We start from the raw sequence: 22917 nt of genomic DNA on the forward strand, positions 1-22917 counted from the left end.
CCTGGTGCCATTTAATTTTAAATCTCCTTTTTCCCTTACTTTTCACAGGCCTTTTCAAGGACTCATCCCCAAACCTGGTAAGAGATGATACCTTTTTGCCTAAGCAATGCATTGATTTAGTGGTGGTCAGGGAGTTGTAAACTGTGGATGGCAAGCAATAATTTTATCAGCTGGAGGAAGGTTGTTCTACTTCACTTTCCTTGGCTTCCCACTTTGGTTTTGTTGTTGTTTGATGCATTTGTTGCCTGAGACAGTTGGCCTCAGCATCACCCATCAGTACTGCTGCTGTTGCCTTGAAATGATGGCATTTTTCAAGAGCTAATCTAGGGCAGGGATCTGTTTTCTGTATTTAAGAAAGCATCCACTTTCTCAAGTGTTTAGGTCTTAAAATAAATCTGTGTTGTAATGAGCTGGTGGGTTGGGTGGAGAGGGAAGGTGGTGGCAAGGGGTGATTAACCACAAGGGTCCATGCTGGGCTGCAGTCGCAGGGCAGTGAAGGTCCACTCCAGCTCATGAACATTCCACAGGCAGATAGACCAGGGAAGACATGGCAGAGGAGAGGACAGGGTGTCCAGGGTGCACTCCATAGACAGCTACTCAAATCATCATCCCAGAGCCATGTCCTTCACTGTCAGTCCCTGCAGTAGCTGCCTCTCATTTCTTGGCTGCTCAGAAAAGAGAGTTGCTGTCAGAAATGTGGGTAAAAACCTGTCTTGATTTTAAATGTTTGTAATTACAACTGTTGGAAGAGCACAGATGGGTGCAAAGAACCTTGTCATCTTTATTCATGGCTTCCCATTTCCTTGGCCAGCCTCCATGGCAATGGCACAATTTAGGAAAGACAAATATGACAGACAGGAAAACATTTATATGCCCTTATTGGGAATAGCAGAAAGGTGTTAGAGCTCTAACAAAAGGTGAGCTGTCAGTAAAATTCAGGCATGGTCCATGTGTTCACTTCTAGGAAGATTCAGGCATGGTCCATGTGTTCACTTCTAGGAAGATTCAGGCATGGTCCATGTGTTCACTTCTGTGTCCCTGTGTAGGGCCCTGCCAATGACAGGGAGGTCCCCCAAGACCTCTGTAGTACTTGGCCTTAGACTTGTATCTTTTGGTCCTAAGCAGCAGTGTGCCAGTTCACATCAGCTGGGCCTAAAATGAGCCCTCACTGAAGCACAAGTTTTGCAGAACTCTGGTTTTCCACAGAATTCCATGGCTGTGTATACACTCCTCCAGCCATGTCTTGTCTTTCCATTCCCCCACTCTAAACAGTATCATTCTGTTCAGAGATGTTGATCTGACACAAATCACACCACTAACAAAGGAGCTCATCAGAAGGGAAATACTTCAGGCTGCTACCTGGCTGGGAGACACAGCCTGAGAAAAAGAGATGTAGAGAAAATTGATTTTCTTTTCAATGTACAACATTTTTTCCCTCCTCCTCCAGCCAAATGCTCCCCTCACAGACCAGCCTTCTAGCACAAGCCCAAAGACATATTTTATGTGTATTTCAGTACCCAAGTGGGCTCAGCAGGTCACAGCATCCCTGCCAGGCTGGGTGCTTCCCTCCCTCTCCTCCCACTGAGGTTTTAAATAAGAGCAGATATAGGTGAGGGTTTTTTCTTACTTGACATCTCAATTTGTTATAGACAATTTCCTGTATTTGCCAAATCTTCAGAGACAGTTTCAGGACTTATAAGTATTTTCTAGTAGTCAGATTACCACTGGAATATCTCTTCCAGAAAAGAGCTGATTGTATTTTGCTCCTCCCTAATCCCCACAGGCAGCAATTAACCCATTGTTTGATTTTCCACCCCACTACACCAAAGCGGTTGATGGCAGTACAGTGATGCAGTCACTGCCTTGGCTTTGATTGCTTTTCATCTGCCTTAACAAAATGAATGACTTCCAACGAGCCACAGGTCACTAAAAATTTAAATTAAAGAGCCTTCAATATTACAGCGAAGCCCTGTAATGTAAAATGAAGAGCAGCAGCATGCTTGGCATTAAAATAAAGTCAATGAAAATCACTTTCATTTCACAGAGGAGGGTTAAAATGAAAGCAGTAGTTACTCCCAAGTATGGCATTGCAGAGGTCTCTAAAAGCTGGAAAGCTCAGGAGGTAGCATTATGAATGTAAGAGAAGCTAATGGGTTTTGTGGATCATTTTGGCTAAAAAATTACATGAAGTGTCCATGTGTTTAGGAAAAAAGGGAAATTTAATGTCATTTTAAAATAAAATCATTTTGGAGTATTTTAGTTGCCTTTAGGTTAAACCTTTAACCTTTTAGGTTAAACCTTTATGGGGTTTAATATGCTGGAGTTGTGGACCTCCTTCATTGCTGTGCTGCAAAACCAGCACAATTGCAAAGAGCATTCCTGGTAACTGCAGGACCACAGATCTCTCTCTTTTGGGGACACCCATTTTTTAAGTGTAACAGAAACAGGTAAAAGGATTCCAATATATATATATATATATATGAGTGCCTCATGTTCTTTTTTTTCTCAAGATAATCTGTAGTTTGTATGTTGAGATGGTGCTTTTCCTTGAATGGGAGATGGGGGAGTTGCTAGGGCAGAAGCAGCTGGGGGCTGTGTGCCTGCAGGGATGCTGTTTGCAGAAGGAGGTGGATTTTGCAGGGAATGAGGCTCGTTTTTGGAAAAAAAAAACCCTTTAGCAGTGCAGGTTTGCAGCCTCTCAAAGATGGGACAATGACCCTGAGGCCGCCAGTGCCAGCCCTTCACCTGCATGGCTTCTCCAGGGTCTTCAACCCAGGAGCACAACCCTCCTGGCATCCAGAAGTTTTCCTTTTGATTTCCAGTGCCTCTTCTCCACACTGCTGGTCTCTGCTCTGCAAAAGAGACTTTCAAAACCCCTTTTTGAAAGCAGCACGATCTTTCAGCATTAAACAGGAGTGAGTGAGCAGGGGTGAAGCTCTAGTGCTATAAACACTACACTCATCCTTTTGTTTTTTTCTTTCCTGAGGCACAGATACAAAACTGGCTTAATATGAGCCTTTGAAAAATACTATCAAGCATAAGTAATCTAGCACACACACACACATACACACATGCAAAAAAATCTTTCTGTATGTTAATTTTAATGTGCTTTGATTGAAAATGTAGACCAGCTCCATCTGTCCTATTCCCCAAGCTTCCTACCATCATGATAGATTATTTTCCATACTCCAATTAATAAAGTAGGGCAGGCAGTGTTATTTAATTAAAAAACCCACACATCCAGGCATCCTTTATATATATATATATATATATATATATATATATATATATATATATTTCTTTTTTAATCACAAGAGCACAATCCTCCTCAAGACTTTGATGAGATGTGCCTGGCATTGGAAACTCCTAGCAAGAAAAATAGAAAAGAGAAAAGCTGTGATGAGGGCTGAGCACATCTTGCTCCATCACCAGGTTGCTTTTCAAAGTCCAGATCCATCTCCCTTCACCCCCCAACCCTTTTAACCCACCAGCCAGGCCCAGGGTGATTATTTTTCAGTGTTCAACTGGTCACTGTTTCTAGTCTAAGGTGAAAGTTCAGGCAGGTTGAATATATGTATGCGTGTGTGTGTATAAAATATTTATTTTTATATATGGATAATTATGAGGGTTAAAATTCAAGCAGGTGTGAACAGCTGTGGAGCTTCAAAGCCTGGTTATAAGCATGTTTGTGATTCCAATCACCTTTTTCTTTCCCTAGCTTTGGTCTCCTTTTCCCATTTGCCTCTGTGTGTGGCATCCTCGCTGTCCAGAGAGCAGCACCATCACCCAGCTCATCCAAGCCCTCGTGTCCACTCTGCTCTTTCCTTCCTCCTGCTCTCCACCACCCTCATATCCTGATGTGTCCTTCAGAGACCCCACCCCCCCTCATTTTTCAGGGTGCTTATCAAACAGTGGGATGGGTGCCATTCCATCCTGGCATGTTGGGATGCACCTTGCAGGACAGTTGCCCTGAACCTGGTGGGATGCTTCCTATGGTCCAGGGCTGAATGCCACATTTGAGCTAACAGGACAAGGAATGTGAATTACCTTTCTTAGGTAATTTCATCACAGCACCTTGAAATGCTGCAAAAGCCTTTGAGTTGCTGCCAGCCAAAGGAAATGCCATGCTGCCTTTTCTCAACCAGTTCTGAGCCATACTGGAAAGATCCTGCCATATGTTCTCTCCCTTGCTGCCTGCAGTCTGCCTGTGCTCCTGCCTGCCTTCCTCCTTGACAGAAGCCATGCCAGGACCTTGCTCCCTCTTGGCTTGGACTCCAGCTTGGCTGTCCCAGCACCAGCATGACCCATCTGTATCTCCTCCCCTCTGCATAAGCATTTAGTGCAGTGAGTGCTGCCCACAGGGTGTCCCCAGAGATTTAGGGGACCAAGCTACAGAGATCATCTCTTATTTTGGGGCAGGATCCTGCAGCGTGGCAGTGAGTGGCACTGCTGCAACTACTTATGGCAGAATTTGTCTTCCTGCAGCTCATGGCTGAAGAGCCCCAGCTGATGTGGGTCTGCACCCAAATCTCAGTGCCTGCTGCTGCCCAGGGCAGAAACACATGTTTTTTCTGTTCCTTTGAGCTGCTGAACTGAAGGGCTCTCCTCCCCCCTGCAGGGCATCAGCAGAGCTCTGTGCTGCAGTGGCTGCTTTCCTGAGCCTGCTTGAAATGGGGAACACGTATTTTGAGCTAGGTATTTGGAGCTACTTCAGATTGCTTATGCCTCAGCATAAGGAGATTTGGACACATGCTCCTGCTGTCTCCCAGGTCCCCTTCTGTTTGCTGGTGTCAGCTCACTGCACTTTGGCATCAAGAGCCTCCCCTCTGAGCCCCTTCTTTGCCCTGGTGCTGCAGCCCTGAGCTCCCCACCAGCTCTCCCTGTGCCTGTGACTTCAGCAGGATGAGCCACTTTATTCCTCCTTTTGCCCATCATGCAAATCCAGGCCATAGTCCCATCCCTGGCTGTTTTTCAAGAGGAAGTTAATTTCTTTTTATGTCACTGATCACTTTGGAGTCAGTGCAAGCACCAGCCTCTCCTTAGGGATTCCTTTTTCTCCCATTTCTCCTATTGATGCAGAACTGTCATGATCTCCCTGTTTGCTTTTCATCTGCTTTAACCTGAGATTTTTTTTTCTCCTCTGGCACTGGAACAGCTGTGCAAGGCAGCTGCTGCTGCTCTGGCACATGCCATAAATGCTGTCATTTGGCCATGCATCCTTATGCACATGTGGACCTTGAGCTGCTCAGGGGAGCCAAAGGGATGCCTGCAGGCTTAAGCACATTCCAGCAAAGCAGGTCCTGGTATGAGGTGGAGAGCCCAGCTCACCAGTAAATAACTTGCCAGGCAGTTATTAGCTACCAAAATGTCTCTGTGCCAAGGGGCCAGAGGAATTTTAATCCTGGGTTTTGCTTTTGTTTGTGACCAAGAAACCAAGCTGCAGCACTCATGGATCTCTTTTTCTTTCTCTTTTTTTTTTTTGTCTTCCATTAACTTGGCTGTAGCCCCTAGACGGATAACATCTTTGGAAAAAGCCTATGCTGCTCTCAATGGTACGTAGCTCAGGTGATGCTTTGTAGATGGTAGCAGACAAGAAATGCACTTGTGTTTTAATATGGGAATGAAAATGTCTAAACCCCCAAATTTCAGGTATTGTTTTTCCCCGCTGCTGTTTCCCTGTGGTATCCAGAACTGAATGATACAGTGTTTTATTGTTGTTATTAATCCTTTCTGCATTTCTAAGCACTGCTGCTGTAGTCCCTGAGCATCGATGCCATCACTCCAGCCAAACGAACCTGCCATGTTCTTCTCATCTTCATCCGTGTGTCCCAGCAATTAATTTGTTACAAATCCACTTGCCATTCATTGAAATAGGAGTCTCTTTGAGCTAGGTCTCATAAGTTTTTGGAGGTCTATTTCACACCCAAGATAGCTCAGCTGCCTTAGAAGGCATAAAATCAGCAGGATGGCTTCTGTTGCAGTGTTGGAAACAAAAAAGTTTTAATAAAAGACAAAATAACAAAGTCTTTACAGAGAAAAACCGATTCAGTGGTAAAACACCTCACAAAAGCCATTAGTTTTTTTGTTCTCTTCTTTTTCTAGTAAATTGCCCAGGTGGTTCTTTTTTGCTCCTATCCAACTGGCTATCCTTAAGTTTGAGGTGAAGTCCCCTGGGTCCTATGAGGTGTCTTCATTTAATTGAGGAGAGAAACTTCTGGGCTTATTTTCTTTTTAAGGGGACAAAGGATAGTTTTGTCCCTCCATCAACAGGGGGCACATTCCTACAATTCATAAGGAGAGCTTCCTTGGGTTTGGGTTGGGGTTTTCTTTGCTTTGCTTTAACGCAGACTCTGGGTCAGGGTTGGTGAGTAGCCATGAAGGCTCCAGGGATGTAAGGCAGACTGATGTACAGGAGTAAGGAAGAGCTGACCTGCTTGTGCCTGTGGCAGGGCATGGCACAGCTACAGCACATCCAGCCTCAGTGCCACCAGCTGGGATGTTGGCTGTGGGTCTAGGTGTTAATTGCTGCTGCCACAAGTTTATAGCTCTGCTTTGAAAACATACGTATGTTCAGCTAATTCAAAATGCATTTAAACCTGAGCTACTGCAGAATAGCCTCAGTAAAGCCAGCACATTTATTCTGGATTTACAAAGGGGTACAACTGAATTGCAGCCATGGAAGCTGGAAGGGGAAATACTCCTCTTAGGATTCAGGGCCAGATCCCAGGCTGCTGTAAGGAGCCTGCCCTCAGCCTGCCAGCTGAGTGTCTCTTTGATGAGTCTGGGATTGCCTGCAGAAGGGATCTGAGCCATATTTTCAGTGAGATGGGTTGGGCAGTGACAGTTTTCCTGATGAAACGGGCTTCAGGACAAGTCTTTGGGTAACAGGAGGTTGTTACCCCATGAGCAGTGGCTGAGCAGAGGACAGGCGTCCCCTTGAGCAGTGTTTGAGGGTACAGGTGGGGGCATAGGAAGGAAGAAGGCTCCATTGGGTACCCTGCCCAACTGTGCTGTGGCTTCACCACTGAGATCAAAGTTCTACACGTGACATCATGAACACAGACAGAACCATTATTTATCCATGGGATACCTTGGATTTGGTTTTGTGCAGGTTTTTTGAGTCACTAGAAGAATAAGCAGTGGTTTGGATTCTATTGCCCAACAGCAGACACCTAAACCTCAGTTTTTATAATTACTAAAAGTAGCTTGGTGTCTCTAAAAGAAATGTTAAGCTCTGACGAGTCCTATAGAAAAAAAGTAAGTGGTGCTTTAAAAATGTGACCACTTGTATGTAAATGCCTGTGGAGTGCTGACTTCAGGCAAGCAGAATTGGGGGGGGAAATCAACTAGCTACTATTTTAATTTTAACAAAAAGATAACACAGACCTGAAGCCAGCAGCATGGATAAACCTGCTTTATGGGAAGGACTCGGCATATTTCAGAAGCACTAGTGGCTTCCTTGATTTACTTCTTCCTTCAGTTTACTCCTGAGCTGATTAATTCCCAAACCCAAATGGATAAAGTCAAAGGGAGATGGAGATCCCTCTTGCCTGGGCACAGAGGGGTAAGTCCCTGGGAAGCAGTGCCACTGGCCAGAGGCTCCTCTTTGGCTTCACTGTTACGCATGCTCAGTTCCAGGATTTTCCTGACATTTGTTTGTGTCCTTGAATGGGAATTTGGGAGTAGTGCCCACCTCAGGGTGGAAAAAACAAGATCCCTTGGGATCTTTTCTTGCACTTGGGTCACTTGGGGCAGGAGCAGAAAGGAAAGACCTGCTGCATTTTTCAGTCCCAGAGAATTAAATGAGTGAGAACACTGAATTTTGGTGTGTCTTTGTCTGCTACCATCTACACATCCATGCGGGTACGTATATACAGCCCAGAAACTGAGCAGTGATGACAAGGAAGTCACAGAGGGAGCCTCCAGGGCTGTCCCCTCTGGTCCTCCATGGCCTCCAGAGTGGCACTGCAAGGCATCACTTGGAAATCTTCATCTATTGTATTTATGTTTTGCTCCATGCCATTCAAGCTGCTTTGTTGCCATTTCCAGATTTGAAGCACAATTTGCCCCTGAGCTCTCTTTGCAGAAAGTTCTTGGGTTGTTTTTGATTTTGGTTTTGGGGTTTTTTTGGTTTGGTTTTTGTTGTTTTGGGGTTTTTTTGTGTGTGTGTATGTGTAATATCCAGGCAAAGCAATTGTTTTCCAGGTGGAGAAGAGGCTTTTTTGAGGCTGTACCCTGCAGTAGCAGGGTGCAGAGGTTTCAGGTTGCCAGCTTCTCTCCAGCTCCCACAGCAGCAGAGTGGCTGAGATGTGGGATGGGATCTTTCTGCCTGGAGTGCTGAGCACTGAAATCCTCCCCCCCCATGCAGGGGGCATGGACTTGCAGTGGATTTTCACCTTGCATTTAAAACTAAACTTCTAGCCACGTGTTTGCTTGAAAACAAAACAAAAATCATATGATTGCTCAAAATAATAAAAAAATCATAATAATGTGATTACTCAAAATGAAACTGAATAGCTGCAGACTGGGGGCAGAGGGTGCCTTGATCCCTCATGCCAAGGTTTGCAGGGATCACCTTGATGCTCTAAAAGCCCACTATGAATGGCTCTTGTGAGACCCCACCTGGAGCACTGCATCTGGCTGAGGCCTCCAGCACAAGAAAGACCTGAACCTGTTGGAATGAGTTCAAAGGAGGCTACAAACTCACCCAAGGGCTGGAGCACGCCTGCTCTGGAGCCAGGCTGGGACAGCTGGAAGTGTTCACCTGGAGAAGAAAAGGCTCTAGGGAGACCTTAGAGCCCCTTCCAGTGCCTAAAGAGGCACCAGGAGAGCTGGAAAGGGACTTGGAACAAGGGCCTGAACAATGTCTCCTGGCAGCCTCTGCCCCCAAAATGTCCTGAGCTGCCTGATGCTGATGGCTGGGTTCAAACCTCTTGGCTCAAAGCATTAACAGAAAGACTGTGATTAAATGTTGTTTGAGACACCTGAGGATGCCAATACTGAGGATGGGATTTGGGCAGCACCTCCCAGCACCTCCTTCTACCCTTTTGAGCCACCCTCCACCATCACCTGAGCCAGCACTTGCACAGAGCACACAAGGCACACCTTACTGTGTCTGGCCATGGCAGGAACTTGGAACTGGATGGTCTTAGAAGGTCCTTTTTAACCCAAACCATTCAGTGGTTCCATGATTTTTACCCAGTGGCTTGCCAGCCTGGCTGACAGTGCCTGCCTTGAGTGCAGTGAGGATCTTCTTTGGGAGGAAAGGTGGGGAGTCCACCCCACTGAGCTGGTCCTGCATGGTGCATCCCAGCTTGCTGGGAGCTGCAGGGCTGGCCACAGCAAGAGGCAGATAAGGTGTGTTCACTTGGTACTTTATACCTCTGGGGGAAAAAAGGCATTAAAGGGACAGGCTAGTGTTAGGGTATTTGAGCCTAGGTCAAAGGTTAAGGTCATGACCCCAGTCATTTGTCCTGGAGCCTACTGAGGGTGCTAAATAGTTGAGTGTAAAAATCTACTGACTTGTTTGAAATGAGAGAATGAAAGAGAAACTGTTTAGCACAATAAGGATAATTTAAAAAGCTAGGAAAGCCAAGCTGATTATATGGCATATTATAAAACAATCCTTCTCTCAGGAGCTTAGCCAAAAAAGTGCTCTTGCATTCCTTGATGTCACTTGTGGGAGCATTCATGGCACTGAGGGCTTGAGTCTTCATTGCTTTGCATTTTTTCTAGTCATTTACAGCCCCACAAAGTAGATATAAAATGCTTTTAGCTGTGGCAGCACATGGCAAATGGAGATCTGGCAGCATTTTAGAGCTGCTTTGCACAGCTCTGAAAGGTGTGGCAGGGTCCAAGCACAGAGCAGCACCTCTGAGGTGTCCCCAGGCCATGCTGGGGCAGAGGGACAGGGGTGCTGTCCTGCATTATGTCAGTGAGATTTGTTTTCCAGGGGCTCAGAAGGAAACAAGTTAAGTTCACCCCTGTTCTTTCTTGCTTTTGCAGATGAGGATGATGCCAACAGGCTTGGAGAGAAGGTGATTCTGCGAGAGCAAGTGAAAGAGCTTTTCAATGAAAAATACGGTGAGTCTCTGCTTGTGCAGTCATGGGGTGAGGCTGGTTCTGCTGAGAGTAGCCACAGTTAAAATTATTTCCACAAAGGCCTCTATTTATAGCCCAAGCCCATGGCAGCTGCTGCAGCACAGATATTGTCCTGCTGCTCCATGTTACAGCCTGCCTCCAGGGATGTCCCTGTGTCTCACTCTGGGCAGGTGGGACCATTACCTTCTTGCTGGCAGCTCATCCTTGTAGTGGAGAAGGGGTATGGCAAAATGCAGCACAGTAGCAGGATTTGTTCAGGCTGATGTCAGCTTTTAATGGGACAGACTCTCTGGGAGGAAAGCCAGAAATGGGGCTGTGCAGCCACTAACAGCTTCAGGTTTTGGGGCTGCAGAGATGCAAGGTGGGACCAGGCTCTTACAGTCAGAAACAGCAGAGGAGTGAGGGATGTTCTCTGCTCCCCAGGGAGCAGGAAATGAAGAAGTACCCAGAGAGGTGAGCAGCAAGTTTACTTGTACAGAAGGAAGGGCTTTTAATGGAGCAAGGAATTAAACTGAGGTGTATCACTGCCATAGGATGTTGTGGAGGCTAAAGAGATAAATTGATTCAAGAAATGGGCAGGAGTGATGTGATGTGATGTGATGATGTCATATGATGACAAGGATGGCTTTGATCTCCACCCCAGTGACCCCCAGACCTGCTGATGTACAGAGGCAAGAGGAAATGGGCAAATCTCTTCCATTTCCCCTCTGTCCTGGGCTGTCTTGCATGCTGCTGCTGCTGGTCCAGCCATGGGCTTGGGCAAGTGTAGCAGCGTGTGTGGGTGTGGGTGTGTGTGGGTGTGGGTGTGTGTGGGTGTGGGTATGTGTGTGTGTGTTTTTGTGTGTGGGTGTGTGTGGGTGTGTGTGTGGGTGGGTGGGTGTGTTTTTGTGTGTGTGTGTGTGTGTGTGTGTTCTGAACTCACCTGCAGCTCCTAGCAGAATTCTAAATTTAGACTAACAGGGCAGACAATAAATTGGGCAGGTACATGTGACATGGTTGGGTGGGACATGACTGCAGGAACAAAGGTTGGGCACCATAGCAGCCATGGCATCCCAAAGTCCCCCAGGGCTCTTAGTCCTTCAGTCGGTTGGTTCTGGAGCCCTGTAGGGTAAAGCTGTTGTGCTGTCCTCTGTTCTGCCATTACAGGAGAGGCTCTGGGCTTGAACAGGCCTGTCATGGTGCCCTATAAACTCATCAGGGACAGTCCTGACTCTGTGGAGGTTACGGGGCTGCCGGACGATATCCCTTTCAGAAATCCCAACACCTATGACATTCATCGGCTGGAGAAGATCCTGAAGGCACGGGAGAGCATCCGAATAGTGATTATAAACCAGCTCCAGTAAGTTTTCCCAGCTTTGTGATGGGGGAAATTTCTGTCTGTTGAGTGTTGTCCTTGCTTCTTCAGCCATAAGCAGAGCAACTCAGCATGAGGCCTCCGGAGCCACCACATACCTGTGGAGGACCTGCTCCATCCCTGGCATCCACTGTCCTGTGCTGTAGGGAGGTACTTGCCCATGGGTGGGCACAGTGAAGGGTTACAGTGTAGAATTCACACTGAAAAAATCCCTTCACCCAGGATTTTCTTCCTGGGAAGCTGAGAGGCCTCAGAGGAAAAGGAAAACAATTCTTATCTCATTTGCTTCTCCTGTGTTGTGCTCATGTGTGGAATGTGTTTGGAGATTGTTCACCCACAGGTGATTGTTCCATTGGGTTCTGCTGTGAGCTGTTTTCACTCTTTGGCCAATTAGGGCCAAGCTGTGTCAGGACTCTGGAAAGAGTCACGAGTTTCATTATTATCTTTTTAGCATTCAGTAAATATCCTTTCTGTGTTCTTTAGTATAGTATAGTATAGTATTCTTTAATATAACATAGTATTATAAAGTAATAAATTAGCCTTCTGAGAACATGGAGTCAGATGCATCATTCCTTCCTACCACAGGGGTGCCTGCAAATACAACAGTTACAGGGCTGATTTGTCCCCTCTTTCTTGTGCAGTTTGGGATGATGATGCTGGGAAGGGGCATGAGGACTGGTAACTCAGAGACCCAGCTGAGCTCTTTCAGGTTGCTTCTCTCCAGGACACACTGGGGATGCTCCAAGTCCCCTCTCCACACAAAGGGGTGTTAGAGGAGTCAGCTCAGGGTCGGGGTCTGGGCTGTGTCCCAGCACAGGCAGACACACAGGGTGAAACCACTGACTCATGCCTTGTCTCTTCCACAGGCCATTTGCTGAAATCTGCACCGAGGCCAAACAAACAGGTAAGGAAAGGGCTAGGACATAACTGTGGCTTTCCTGGCACTGTGGGAGAGAAAATGGATGGGAGTTGTGAGGTGGAGTTTGAACCTCCCACATCCCCAGCTACCTACAAAAAGTTAGGCTCAGCATCTGTTCCAGAGTAAACCATCCTCTTGGAGGATTCCACTTCTGTGAGCTGTGGGAAGACTGGGCTGCTTGGCTCAAACTTTCAGCATGTTCTGGAGGATGTAATTATCCCTATCCCATTAGCAATTTACTCACCATGAGCAATTTATTCCCTGGTTAAAGCCCTTAATTTGAGCCATCATTTAGCTATTGAATTTCTAAGGCAACAAGGTTTTCTGTCATCGCTGGGAATGTGTTTCTCTCTGTCCCATCATCCTGATAAATCTCAGACAGTTTTAATCAAATGTGTCAAAATTAGCAGTCCTAGAGATAACTACAATCCTATGTTTTATGAAAAGAGGTGGATGAATAGAGAAGGGAGATCTGGCAAGCCAGGACATGCCTGCAGTGTGAGCAAAGCTGACAGCTCTGTGCCACTCATGGAGGCCAAGCCTGTGTCACCAGTGGCAGCACTGCAGGGGGATCCTCTGTGGAAGGAGAGGTCAGAGTGGCAAGATGAGTCCCCACATTAAGGGACCACTCTCAGGGCTCAGACACCTCATGCCTTCCCTCTCTCCTTGCAGAGAAAGACATCAGTGTTCCCAAACGGAAGCGGAAGAGGATCTCCGAAGGGAACTCGGTATCTTCCTCTTCCTCTTCTTCCTCTTCCTCTTCTTCCAATATGGAGTCTACATCATCAACAAATCAGATCTCGCTTGTGGTAAAGCCTTCCAGATATTAGGGGGGTTACTGCCTACCTATCTTTCTGCTTCAGGATGCTGCTCTGTTCTGCTCGAGCTGCCACCACCTCCCTCCACCTGACAAACACTATAAAGTATGATGTAAAATGGCACAAGCAGGTTTGGCAAAGGAGGAGACACACCTGTGGGGCTGTCTTTTTCTGCAGGGTTTGTCTGGGGGAGGTCAGCGAGCGAGCCTGACACCCCCAGGGGCTCTCCTGCATTCCTGCAGTGTGCCTCGGGGTGCTCAGCTTTAGTGGGTGCTCTGTATGAGACAGGCTCAGGTAAATCCCTCCACCCCCCTGGGTTAAAACACGAGTGCTGGTGACATCACCTCGGGTCTGTGGTGCCCCTCAGCAGAACCCAGTGGTTCCCCACGGTCCAAGCTGTGCTGGGTGTACCTCTAGCTTGGTTCTGGGAGCAATGCAGAGTTCTAGAATGCCACAAAACAGGAAAAATAGGAGATAAAGTCAGGAAGGTGCATACAACTGCACTCCTTCAGGGCTTGGCTTCAGTTGCGGATGATACCAAATAAAACTCCCCAAAAATGCACAAGAGAAATAAAAGCTTTCAAGGGTTTTTGTCAAGTTTGCTAGTGGTGTTTTGGTTTGGGGTTGGTTCTTTTCTCTTACTTGGAAAGTGGGTGCAACAGCCAGTTGTTGGAACATGTCAGAGATTTGATGTGTGCATGGTTTTGTGTTGTGTCCTAATGGAGACTTTTGCCTTCTTTTTCTCTCCCTCTCTTTCAGCAATGGCCCATGAACATGTACATGTTAGACTATGGTGGTCTAAACGTCCAGATCCCAGGACCTATTAACTATTAGACCTCAATATCAAATAAGAACCTCAAATGAAAGAAAAAATAAATAAATGTAATTTATGTAAAAAGTGTATATTCCAATATGTATCAATGCCTTTTAGTTTTTCCAATGATTTTTACACTATATTCCTGCCATCAAGGCCTTTTTAAATAAAAATAAAAAGTGTTGCCTTGCTCTTAAAAGTACTTATTTTATTACATATCGTATTGATAAATAACATTTATGGGTAAGAATAAAGGCAGAAGGGCACCCCTTGGACAGGCCTTGTTGGGCTTTGGCAGCTCAGTAAATCCTTAGTGTGATCAGTGCTTGAAGCCAAGAGGTCTGAAATGTTTTAATGCTTGATTTAATTTAGCTCAAAGGTGTAAAAATTTATGTACAGAGCTGCCAGAGGCGTGATACCAAACTGCAGTGGTAACAGAGGAGGGAGCCAGCCCTCCCAAGCATCAGTCACCTTCACCCATGAGTTCTGTTGGCTCTGAAGCTCAAGTGCATTTGTATTAAGGGGGAAGGAGGTTTCAGGCCCCCCAAGAAGTGAGATCCCCCCCAAGCCCTCCTGTGTTGAGTCTCCTGCCATCCCAGACTTGGAAAAGCACAGAAATATTAGATTGTGTGCATTTAACTGGCATTTGAACCAGGAAAAAATTTCAGCCACTGAAGTCCTTCACGATTTATGGTTTTATGATTATCGTTCTACGATTTTATGGGAGGCTTTGATGCCTTTTGGGGAGGAAGCTCCCACAACAGAATTGTGGAATTGTTTAATTTGGGAAAGATTTGTAAGATTGAGTCCAACCATTAGCCCAGCACTGCCATGTTCACCACTAAACCACAAGCCTAAGAACCACATACGCATGTTTCTTGAACAGTGGCAGGATGATGGTGATGCTTGCACCTTCCTGGACAGTTTATTTCAATGCCTGACCTCCCTTTTGTCAAAGACATTTTCCCAAATACCAAATCTAAACATCCCCTGGGAAAACTTGAGGTTATTTCCTCTTGTTGTATCACTTGTTACCTGCGAGAAGAGACCACTGCCTGCCTGGCTACAACATCCTTTCAGGTGCTTGTAAGCAAGAAGGTCCCCCTGAGCCTCCTGTCCTGCAGGCTCATCACACTGATGCTCCACAACACTGGACCATTGCGAGTGGCAATGCTGAGTGCATGCAGGGCTGGCCCTAGACTCCTCCATGTACCCTGGACTACCTTCCCCCATGTCATCAACAAATCAATAAGTTGAGGGATATAATTTGAAATTCCTGTTCTTATATTTCTATTCCATTCCTGGAGTTTGGCAGCAGAAGCAAATGCTGTTACTTTCCACTGCATGTGTTTAACTTGTGCTTTGTGCCTGCTGAGAGCCGTGCACGGGTGAGACACGGTGGGAGTGTCAGTGTGAGAAACCAAGAAGAAGAAACATCCTGGCTTGCGTGCAGGTAAATGCAGCCCAGCATGAGCCAGCAGTAAAGCAAGAGCCCTGGGGCTTCTAGCTTTGGAGTCGTTACAAACAGTGATATGAGGATCACTGTGACCATTGCTGAGTGTCCCTCCAGGACTGCAGGATGGGTCACCACAGGCTTGTCACAGCAAACCTGCCCGGACAGCAGCAGCTGTGGTCTGCTGGTGGGAAGATGGTGGCAGACAGAGGGTCAAAATCACTCCTGACAGTTTTCCTGAGTGGAATCTGCTGCTTTATTTGTTTTACATGTTTTCACTCTGCTTGAGTCTGTCTCTTCAGGCCATGAGAAGGCTTTGGACAGTGCAGGGAAGTGTTCTTTGATGCTGGGTAGAACTGTTATTTGATGGTGAGTAGTTTCAAGGCAGCTGCAGTTTCCTGGATCTGGACTTGAATTTGCTCTGGAGTTAGATGTAAATGATCACATAAGATAACAAAATCCCAAGTAAGTGTAGGATATGGCACAAAAGTGATGAAGTCTGTGTCAATGACCCCAGTCAGAAATACGATTTAACATCTGAACAGTTGGCATCAAAATCTGAGACTTTCTTGTTTCTGCCTGATGCTCAGACCTGTGGCATCTCCAATTAGGAAACATGATTCAGAGATAAAAACTCATTTTGTCTTCCCAAATGTCTGAAAGGGGCTTATTTGCAGGTTATACCCCACCAAGTAGATGTCTCATAAGAGGGCACACTTACTATATTTTATTTTTTTTGTGTTAAGGACATAAAAGTCAGATGCCACAACACTGAAGGTGTTAGCATGGTTTAGTAATGACAGGGATGTTTGAGGCTGCTGATGGAGGCTCTGGCAGGGTGGGGGGCTAGAGTGCTGCACCCACACAAGCCCTGATGATGCTGCCAAAAGGCAGAGGTGAATGCAAGCAGTGCAGTTAAATTAGGGCATGGGAACTGTTCTGGGGACTAACGATTCAGTTCAGAGAGCTGAATGTAATCATAAAGGCTGTAAATGGAAACTGAGCAAAGAGATTCTCCCCCTACCAGGATCCCCAGCTCAGAGCCTGGTGAGCAAGATGGGGCTGGAGAAGGCTGGCTGTGCCACTAGGGCATGGGCTGAGTCACAACACTGGGCTCAAGTTTTCATTCCCAAGTTTCCTGATCCATGATATGGAGCCCCTGAGCCCCACTCACTCAAGGGCAGCTTGTGCCCTGCTCCATCTGCTTAGCTGGGAAGCTCTGCATCCACCTGGCACCTCCAGTGCCCCCCAGCTGGATCTTGACACTGCTGGGTTCTGGTAACAGATGCATTTTGAGCAGTGAATAGCAGTAATTCCTGCTGTGATTTTGAGGAGTTGCAGGGCCATAACATCCACTTTCCATTTTCTGTGGCTGGGGTGGGAAACTCCTGCCCTGGTGCCTGTGCTTGCTTGCTGTTGGAAATGATAGACCTTTCCTATTAACTTAATTAGTTGTTTTAACTAACTCCAAGCAGTGCCCACTTTTAGCCAGCACTAATTAAGTTTCTTTACAGGTTCTTATTGTTACTTTGATCATTAAATCACTGAAACGTTAAGTTTGCTAAAACTAATCCTGACAAGCTTCAATAAACAAAGCCAAAGGGAGTTGAAGATTGGACACATGGGATCTTAAATTTACAGCCCTTCTCGGACGTTGGAGTGACCAGAGGATACAGAAGAGATTAAGGCCTGGAAAGTTGGACACTCCCTATCTTAGATGATAAGAGGACTAAAGAATGTGGATCAAATTAGCATGAATAGTAAGAAATCAATAACCAATAAAGGATAGAATGCTAATTAAAAAGAATTATGTAACTTAGAACCTATGAACATTAATTTCTTTGTTTGCTAAAAATGTAAAAAAATAAGTGAAAAGGACTCGTATCAGCATCTGTGTGGAGGCCAGAACTTTGTCAGCCACACACACCCCTCTGGGCCAAGAATAAAGTAATGCCTTACTCCCCTAACACTGAAGAGACAGTGTTAGAGAGCCTTATTTATCCTGATGATTTTGACAACAATTTACTTCGACCCCAGATGGGACAATGCTTTCGATGCTCCATGGATTTACGGGATGGAGGACTCTGGTGTGCATCAAAGGCTTTTTTCAGGGAAATTCCTTTGATCCTATAATCCAATGAATTCAAGGCAAAACCTCTGGGTTTTATTAAGGCATTATTGAGGGTATAAAATTATATCTAACCATAAGCTGCAGCAGAGGATCCCTCCAGAAATGAAGCTCTATAATACAATAGGGTTATAAAAGTAATGATATAATTTGTTATTTTCTATTAAAAATTACTGTCAAACTGTGTAAGTGAGTATAAAAAGGTTTCAAGTCCCCAGATAATTAGAAAAGTGTAATTTTAAGGGAGAACAAGTCCCCAGCTCATTGGAAAACTGTAAGTGGTTAACAGAAGCAATGCAGGGCTCAGAGGTTTTTGTAACTGTGCTGGCATATGTAAGATCATGCACTAGCTAACAGGAATGCCCATAGCACAATTTCAGTCTTGGGAAAGGTTGTAAAAAGTTACTAAAAGGTTGTAAAAGGTTATTTTAAAAAAATTGTAAGAGCTTTTAAAAATATTTTAAAGGTGTAGAAAGGTTTTTTTTTTGTAAGGTGGTAAATGTGGTATGGGACTATCTTCATAGCTCCTGGGAGAAGAGATTTCCCAAATCTCCCCTTGAGTTGTGTTTTAAGGAACTGGAAAAGGTGTGGGGTGGAGGGTGTGTATGTGATCCCCTGACATGAAAACAACTTGTTGAATATTATTATCCTTAGTGGCTGATGTATGAGCTAAACGATCACAAAAAGTGGCGTGTTAATGGGACTGACCATTTGCAACTAATGCTGTTTTGTAGAAGGAGTGGAATGGAGCTGTATGTTGATTTATTTTTTTGATTTGCAGAATAATCCTGAGTTGCAGAAGAAATATATGCATGGTGTTAAAAGAATAAAAAACACTCAGAAGGGGCTGAGAGGGGGTGACAGACTTTTTTCCAGCTGCAGGTGTGCAGCAAATCAGGCTATGAAAAGAGAGTGTCCACAAAGGTGAAAGGAATGAGGAGGTATATTTACAATAAAATGTGGGCCTGTTGGTAGATAAGGTAGATAGGATATGGAGAGGTGAAAGAAGCAATGGGGAGAACCATAAATTCCACAGGAATTTTCCTAATTGACGCAGACTGTTACTCAATACTGTGCTACATCTTTGCATTTAGAGAAAAAGAACAGGGACACAAGGAAAAAGAAAAACAGGAGGGGTATTCATTAGAAGGGGGTATTAGGCATTTCAGGAACTCTGTACCTCTCAAGTACCTCAGCCAATGAGGAAAGAGAGAAGGAAATGCAGCCACGAAATTAGGAGAAAAATGAGACTGCATCCTCTAAATTATTGAGATATCCCATGGGGAATGCCCCTTTACCTCTCTCTTTATTCTAATAAAGTTACAGGACTCCTCTGTCTCCTTTTTGGACATAAACCTCTGGTGTTTGTGGATTAATTTTCCTGACAAAGGCGACAGAGGAGTCCTGCAATTTTATTCAAATAAAGGGAGAGAGGCCACTTGGGTGCACACACCTGCGGAGTTTTCTCTCTTGAGGTCTTGCAGGACACAGCCTCCTTTTATCCTAAACTCCCTGCCTCATCTTGCCCTCTTGCTTTCCCCATTGGCTGAGGTACTAGGAAGGTACAGCCTTCCCAAACTGCCTCCCCCAAATCCCCCTTGGACCTGTCATTTTACCCCAAAGTTCAGAAACTCAAGCTTGTGCAGACCCATTTGTCTGTTTCAGGATTCAAGCTGGCTGGGCTATTTAGGTAATCAGCTGGCCGATGGAGATGTTCAAAAAGCAGCACTTTTGCCAGAGGTCTCTGGGATCCTCCTTTTGCTCCCCAGCCATTACTGGGGGGGATGGGGGAGGGGGAAGTGGTGCTGTGTTTTGCACCAGAGGTGTTGGAGATAATGAAAACTGGTGGAGTGGAAGAAAGAGGGGAGAATTTATATAAAGGACAGTAAACAGTGGATGCCAGGAGCTTTGACCCTGCAAATATTAAAACAACTCCACCAAGGGAGTCATTTGGCCTCTTGAATATTGGCAGAGACCTTCCCCAAGATGTACTGCCTTGGGTCTTCTTGTTTTAGCAAAACGAGCTATCGAGGGCTGCCTGGCTAAAGCTGATGGCCAGACTACAAAGGAGAGTGCAAGGCAGGGGAGTGACCTTGGGTATGTGTCCAAGGATGCCGGCTGTATTTTGCTGAGATGCCCTGGACAAAAGGGCTTAGATATCTTCTGGTAGTGGTATGCCAGCTGGCAGGGTGACCAGAGGTGTTTCTGGTCACATCAGCAACTACTGCATCAGTTTTTAAAGTATTTTTTGGAACAAATAATTCCAGGGTATGAGATTGTGGAGGCAGTGGACTGAGCTGGAGGAACTCATTTTACAGGGGAATCCTTCAAGGGATTATGGCTGCTTTGAGACTGCACTGGGACCTCCATAGCCCCTGGCACCCTGAGAATTCAGGTCAAGTAGAAAGGATGAATAGACAAATAAAGAAACACCTTTGAAGCTGGTGACAGAAACTAAGATGCCATGGGTGTGGCTTTTGCCATGTGCTGTGGCAAAAATGAGAGCCAAACCCTGAGGAAATCATTCCCATTTGAATCAATTTTCAATGTGGCGTGGAGAGGGAAGATGTGTACCAGTACATGTCCAGGATACTGTGTCTCTTGAAATCTCTTTGACAGGAAACCCAGTTAGCACAGATGCTGCCTTTGGACTTTGCTGTTCATAGCATCCAACCAGGACCACAGGAACAGCAGTCAGGAGAGCTGAACATGGGCCCTCCATATTTGAGTCAAGGTCTCTAAACCCCCAGAGATCTAGACTTCTCAGCAGGAGGAAAAGGATGAGAGTCCTCAGCTATCAGTATCCATGGATCATCTACAAGGACTTCGTGTGATTAGTGGGCTAATGGAACTGTTAATGTCTTCTTCATTCACTGTATTTACTGTATTCTGTTTCTCTGTATTTACTTGCCACACTTCATGCAGGGGCCAGATTCAGAAAAGCTGGGAGGGGGTGTTTGAAATGTTAATCTTTATACCATGCCAGGTTGTTAAAAAAGTTGAAGTTAATAATGAGGAGGGTTTGTAAAGACAAATTGAGAAATACTAAGAGGAGGAATTGATAGGGAAGATTGTGTGCTAATGTCTTTACAAACAATTCTGTGGGTGAAGGTAAGGGTGTTCATGGCTTTGAAATGGGTCTTCATGTCTCTACTGACTTCAAGCAGCAGGATTGATGCAGAGCCCAGACAGCCTGATTCCTGAAACAGACAAGTGGGTCTGCACATGCTTGAGTTTCTGGATTTTCGGGTAAAATGACAGGTCCAAGGGGGGAATACGTGGTAGGGAGTTTGGGAAGGCTGTACCTTCCTAGTGTCTTGGCCAATGGGGAAAGGAAGAAGGCAACATGCAGCCAGGAGTTTAGGATAAAAGGAGGGTGCACCCCAGAAACCCGAGAGAAATCCTTGTGGGTCTGTGCCCTGGTGGCCTCTCTCCCTTTATTCCAATAAAGTTGCAGGACTCCTGTGTCTCCTTTATGAACACTGGGTTTTAAAAGTGATTTTCCATACAATTGGGAACTCTTCATGGATGAGAACAGTTTTGTGAAAAATGAAATCCGAAAAGCAGGGAATGTGGTGGTAGCTCAGCCCAAGGTAATAGAGGACAAAGCTCTGAACCCCAGCATGTCAGCTCAGAAAGCAGAACTGATTGCATTTGACAAGAGCATTATGTCTCTCACAGGATAAGACTGTAATTTTATGGACTGACTCAAAATTTGCTTTTGGAGAGGTCTACATGAACTCACATGGAAAGAGAGGGAGCTATGAACTGCTCAGGGATCTCCTGTGAAATATAGAAAAATAATGCAGAGGTTGTTAGAAGTGGGGTCAGCTACCTCAAAAGGTGGCAGTAATGCATTGCAAAGCTCATCAATTCAGAGAGACCCCAGTAAATATTGGAAATGGCCTGTCTGACAAATCAACCAAGGAGGCTGCCAGTGGGGACATCCTGTGGTTCTCACCTAAGAAGTACCATGATTTGGACGAGGAGGCTGCTGATTATCAGACTAAAGATGAGAAATTGGCAAAATTGTTAGATGGTGAATTACACCCAGCAAACACATAATAATTCCCCAACACCTTACGAAGAAAATAGCAGAGACACAACAGAAGGTTGCTCACTGGGGAATAGAGTCTATGGTAGAAGTATTGAACCCTCAAGTTTCGAGCATATGAATGACTGGTATTATAAAAGCATTGTTTAAAAGTGTCAAACCTGTTTAAAGAAGAAGGCACATTCGATTTGGCATCCTGCACTTGGGACAGTGTCTAGAAAGGAAATTGACCAGGAGACTATTGGCAAATAGACTTTACAGAGCTTTCTTTACAAAATGGGTACCAGTAGATACTTTTTCAGGACGGCAAGAAGCTTTTCATTGTTGCACCAACAAACCTGGCAAGGTGGTAAAGACTTTGTTCAAAGAAATTATCCTGAGGTCTGGACTACCAGTGGGAATGTCATCAGACAGAGGTTCACTTCATTGCTGAAATAGAGCAAAGGCCAAATAAAACAGTAGGGGTGAAGTGAGACTTGCACACTCTATTGGAGACCTAAGTGGAGCAGGAAAGTTGAAAGAATGAATCAAAGCTTAACAGTAACACTGTGACCCAGAAAGGCTGACCTACTTTGAAAAAAAAGACAGATTGTGCTTTATTACTGGTTTCGCTCACCTTTAATTCTCACAGCTTCCCTAATCTTGATCCTGCAGTGGTAGAGTATTTCTACACATAAGTTTTGTGTATGATGTCATTATGGGAATTGCTGAATGGGAGCCACTCCATTATGAGAGGAATGAGGGACTTGTCTTTAGAAGCAAACTGTGGGTCTGCTGGTAAATAAAGCTAGAGACTGAGAGATAAAAGAAACAATGGGAAGGTGTCGGAACCCAGGACTCTCCTCTGGGTGCCCTGGATGGCCAGAGCTGCTGGCAGGGGGCTCTGAGACCCTGGCATGCAGCCAAAGACACACGTGGGGGTTTTGATCTTAGCCCGTGGAGCAAGTTACTAACTCTGTATGAAGAATTACAAGCCACAAACACACAAGTTTAGATAGCATAGTAGAGGTAGTCACGAAGTGAAGGGTAGGATTTTTGAGTGCTGTACAAAGCGGTTTTAAGCCTTGTACGCAGGGGTCCAAGTTTTGTACATGGGGGTAAGGGGTTCTAAGATGGAGGGATTTGGGTGTGCCCTGTCCTCTTTCTTTCTCCTTCCTAACCTCCATGTCTTTGGTGGTGTTGGCACTCACAGATTGGTTTAGAGTAGGAAGTCACCATTCAATATAGATAGTAGGCATTGGGGAAAAAGCATAAACATGTAGTAGGTAATATATGA

At 45.4% G+C, this 22917-nt stretch overlaps 1 protein-coding gene across 7 annotated transcripts in view; it reads left to right on the forward strand.

The window, feature by feature from the left end:
• The window catches only part of GTF2IRD1 (GTF2I repeat domain containing 1), a 78328-nt gene extending 55871 nt beyond the window's left edge, over positions 1-22457 (forward strand). For 5 of the 7 annotated variants that reach the window (XM_038158046.1, XM_038158045.1, XM_038158039.1 and 2 more), the window contains 7 exons: positions 49-77; positions 5505-5552; positions 10006-10083; positions 11248-11440; positions 12322-12359; positions 13047-13183; positions 13952-14205. In XM_038158046.1, the coding sequence (XP_038013974.1) occupies positions 49-77; positions 5505-5552; positions 10006-10083; positions 11248-11440; positions 12322-12359; positions 13047-13183; positions 13952-14026 (598 nt within the window). In that variant the 3' untranslated portion in view covers positions 14027-14205. Of the gene's footprint in view, positions 1-48; positions 78-5504; positions 5553-10005; positions 10084-11247; positions 11441-12321; positions 12360-13046; positions 13184-13951 lie in introns of all 7 variants that reach the window. The other 2 variants (XM_038158043.1, XM_038158041.1) reach the window with 2 other exon arrangements.
• Positions 22458-22917: the final 460 nt, after the last annotated feature.

This window comes from Motacilla alba, chromosome 19, assembly GCF_015832195.1.
Source record: "Motacilla alba alba isolate MOTALB_02 chromosome 19, Motacilla_alba_V1.0_pri, whole genome shotgun sequence".
In the NCBI taxonomy this organism is placed as follows: Eukaryota; Metazoa; Chordata; class Aves; order Passeriformes; family Motacillidae; genus Motacilla; species Motacilla alba.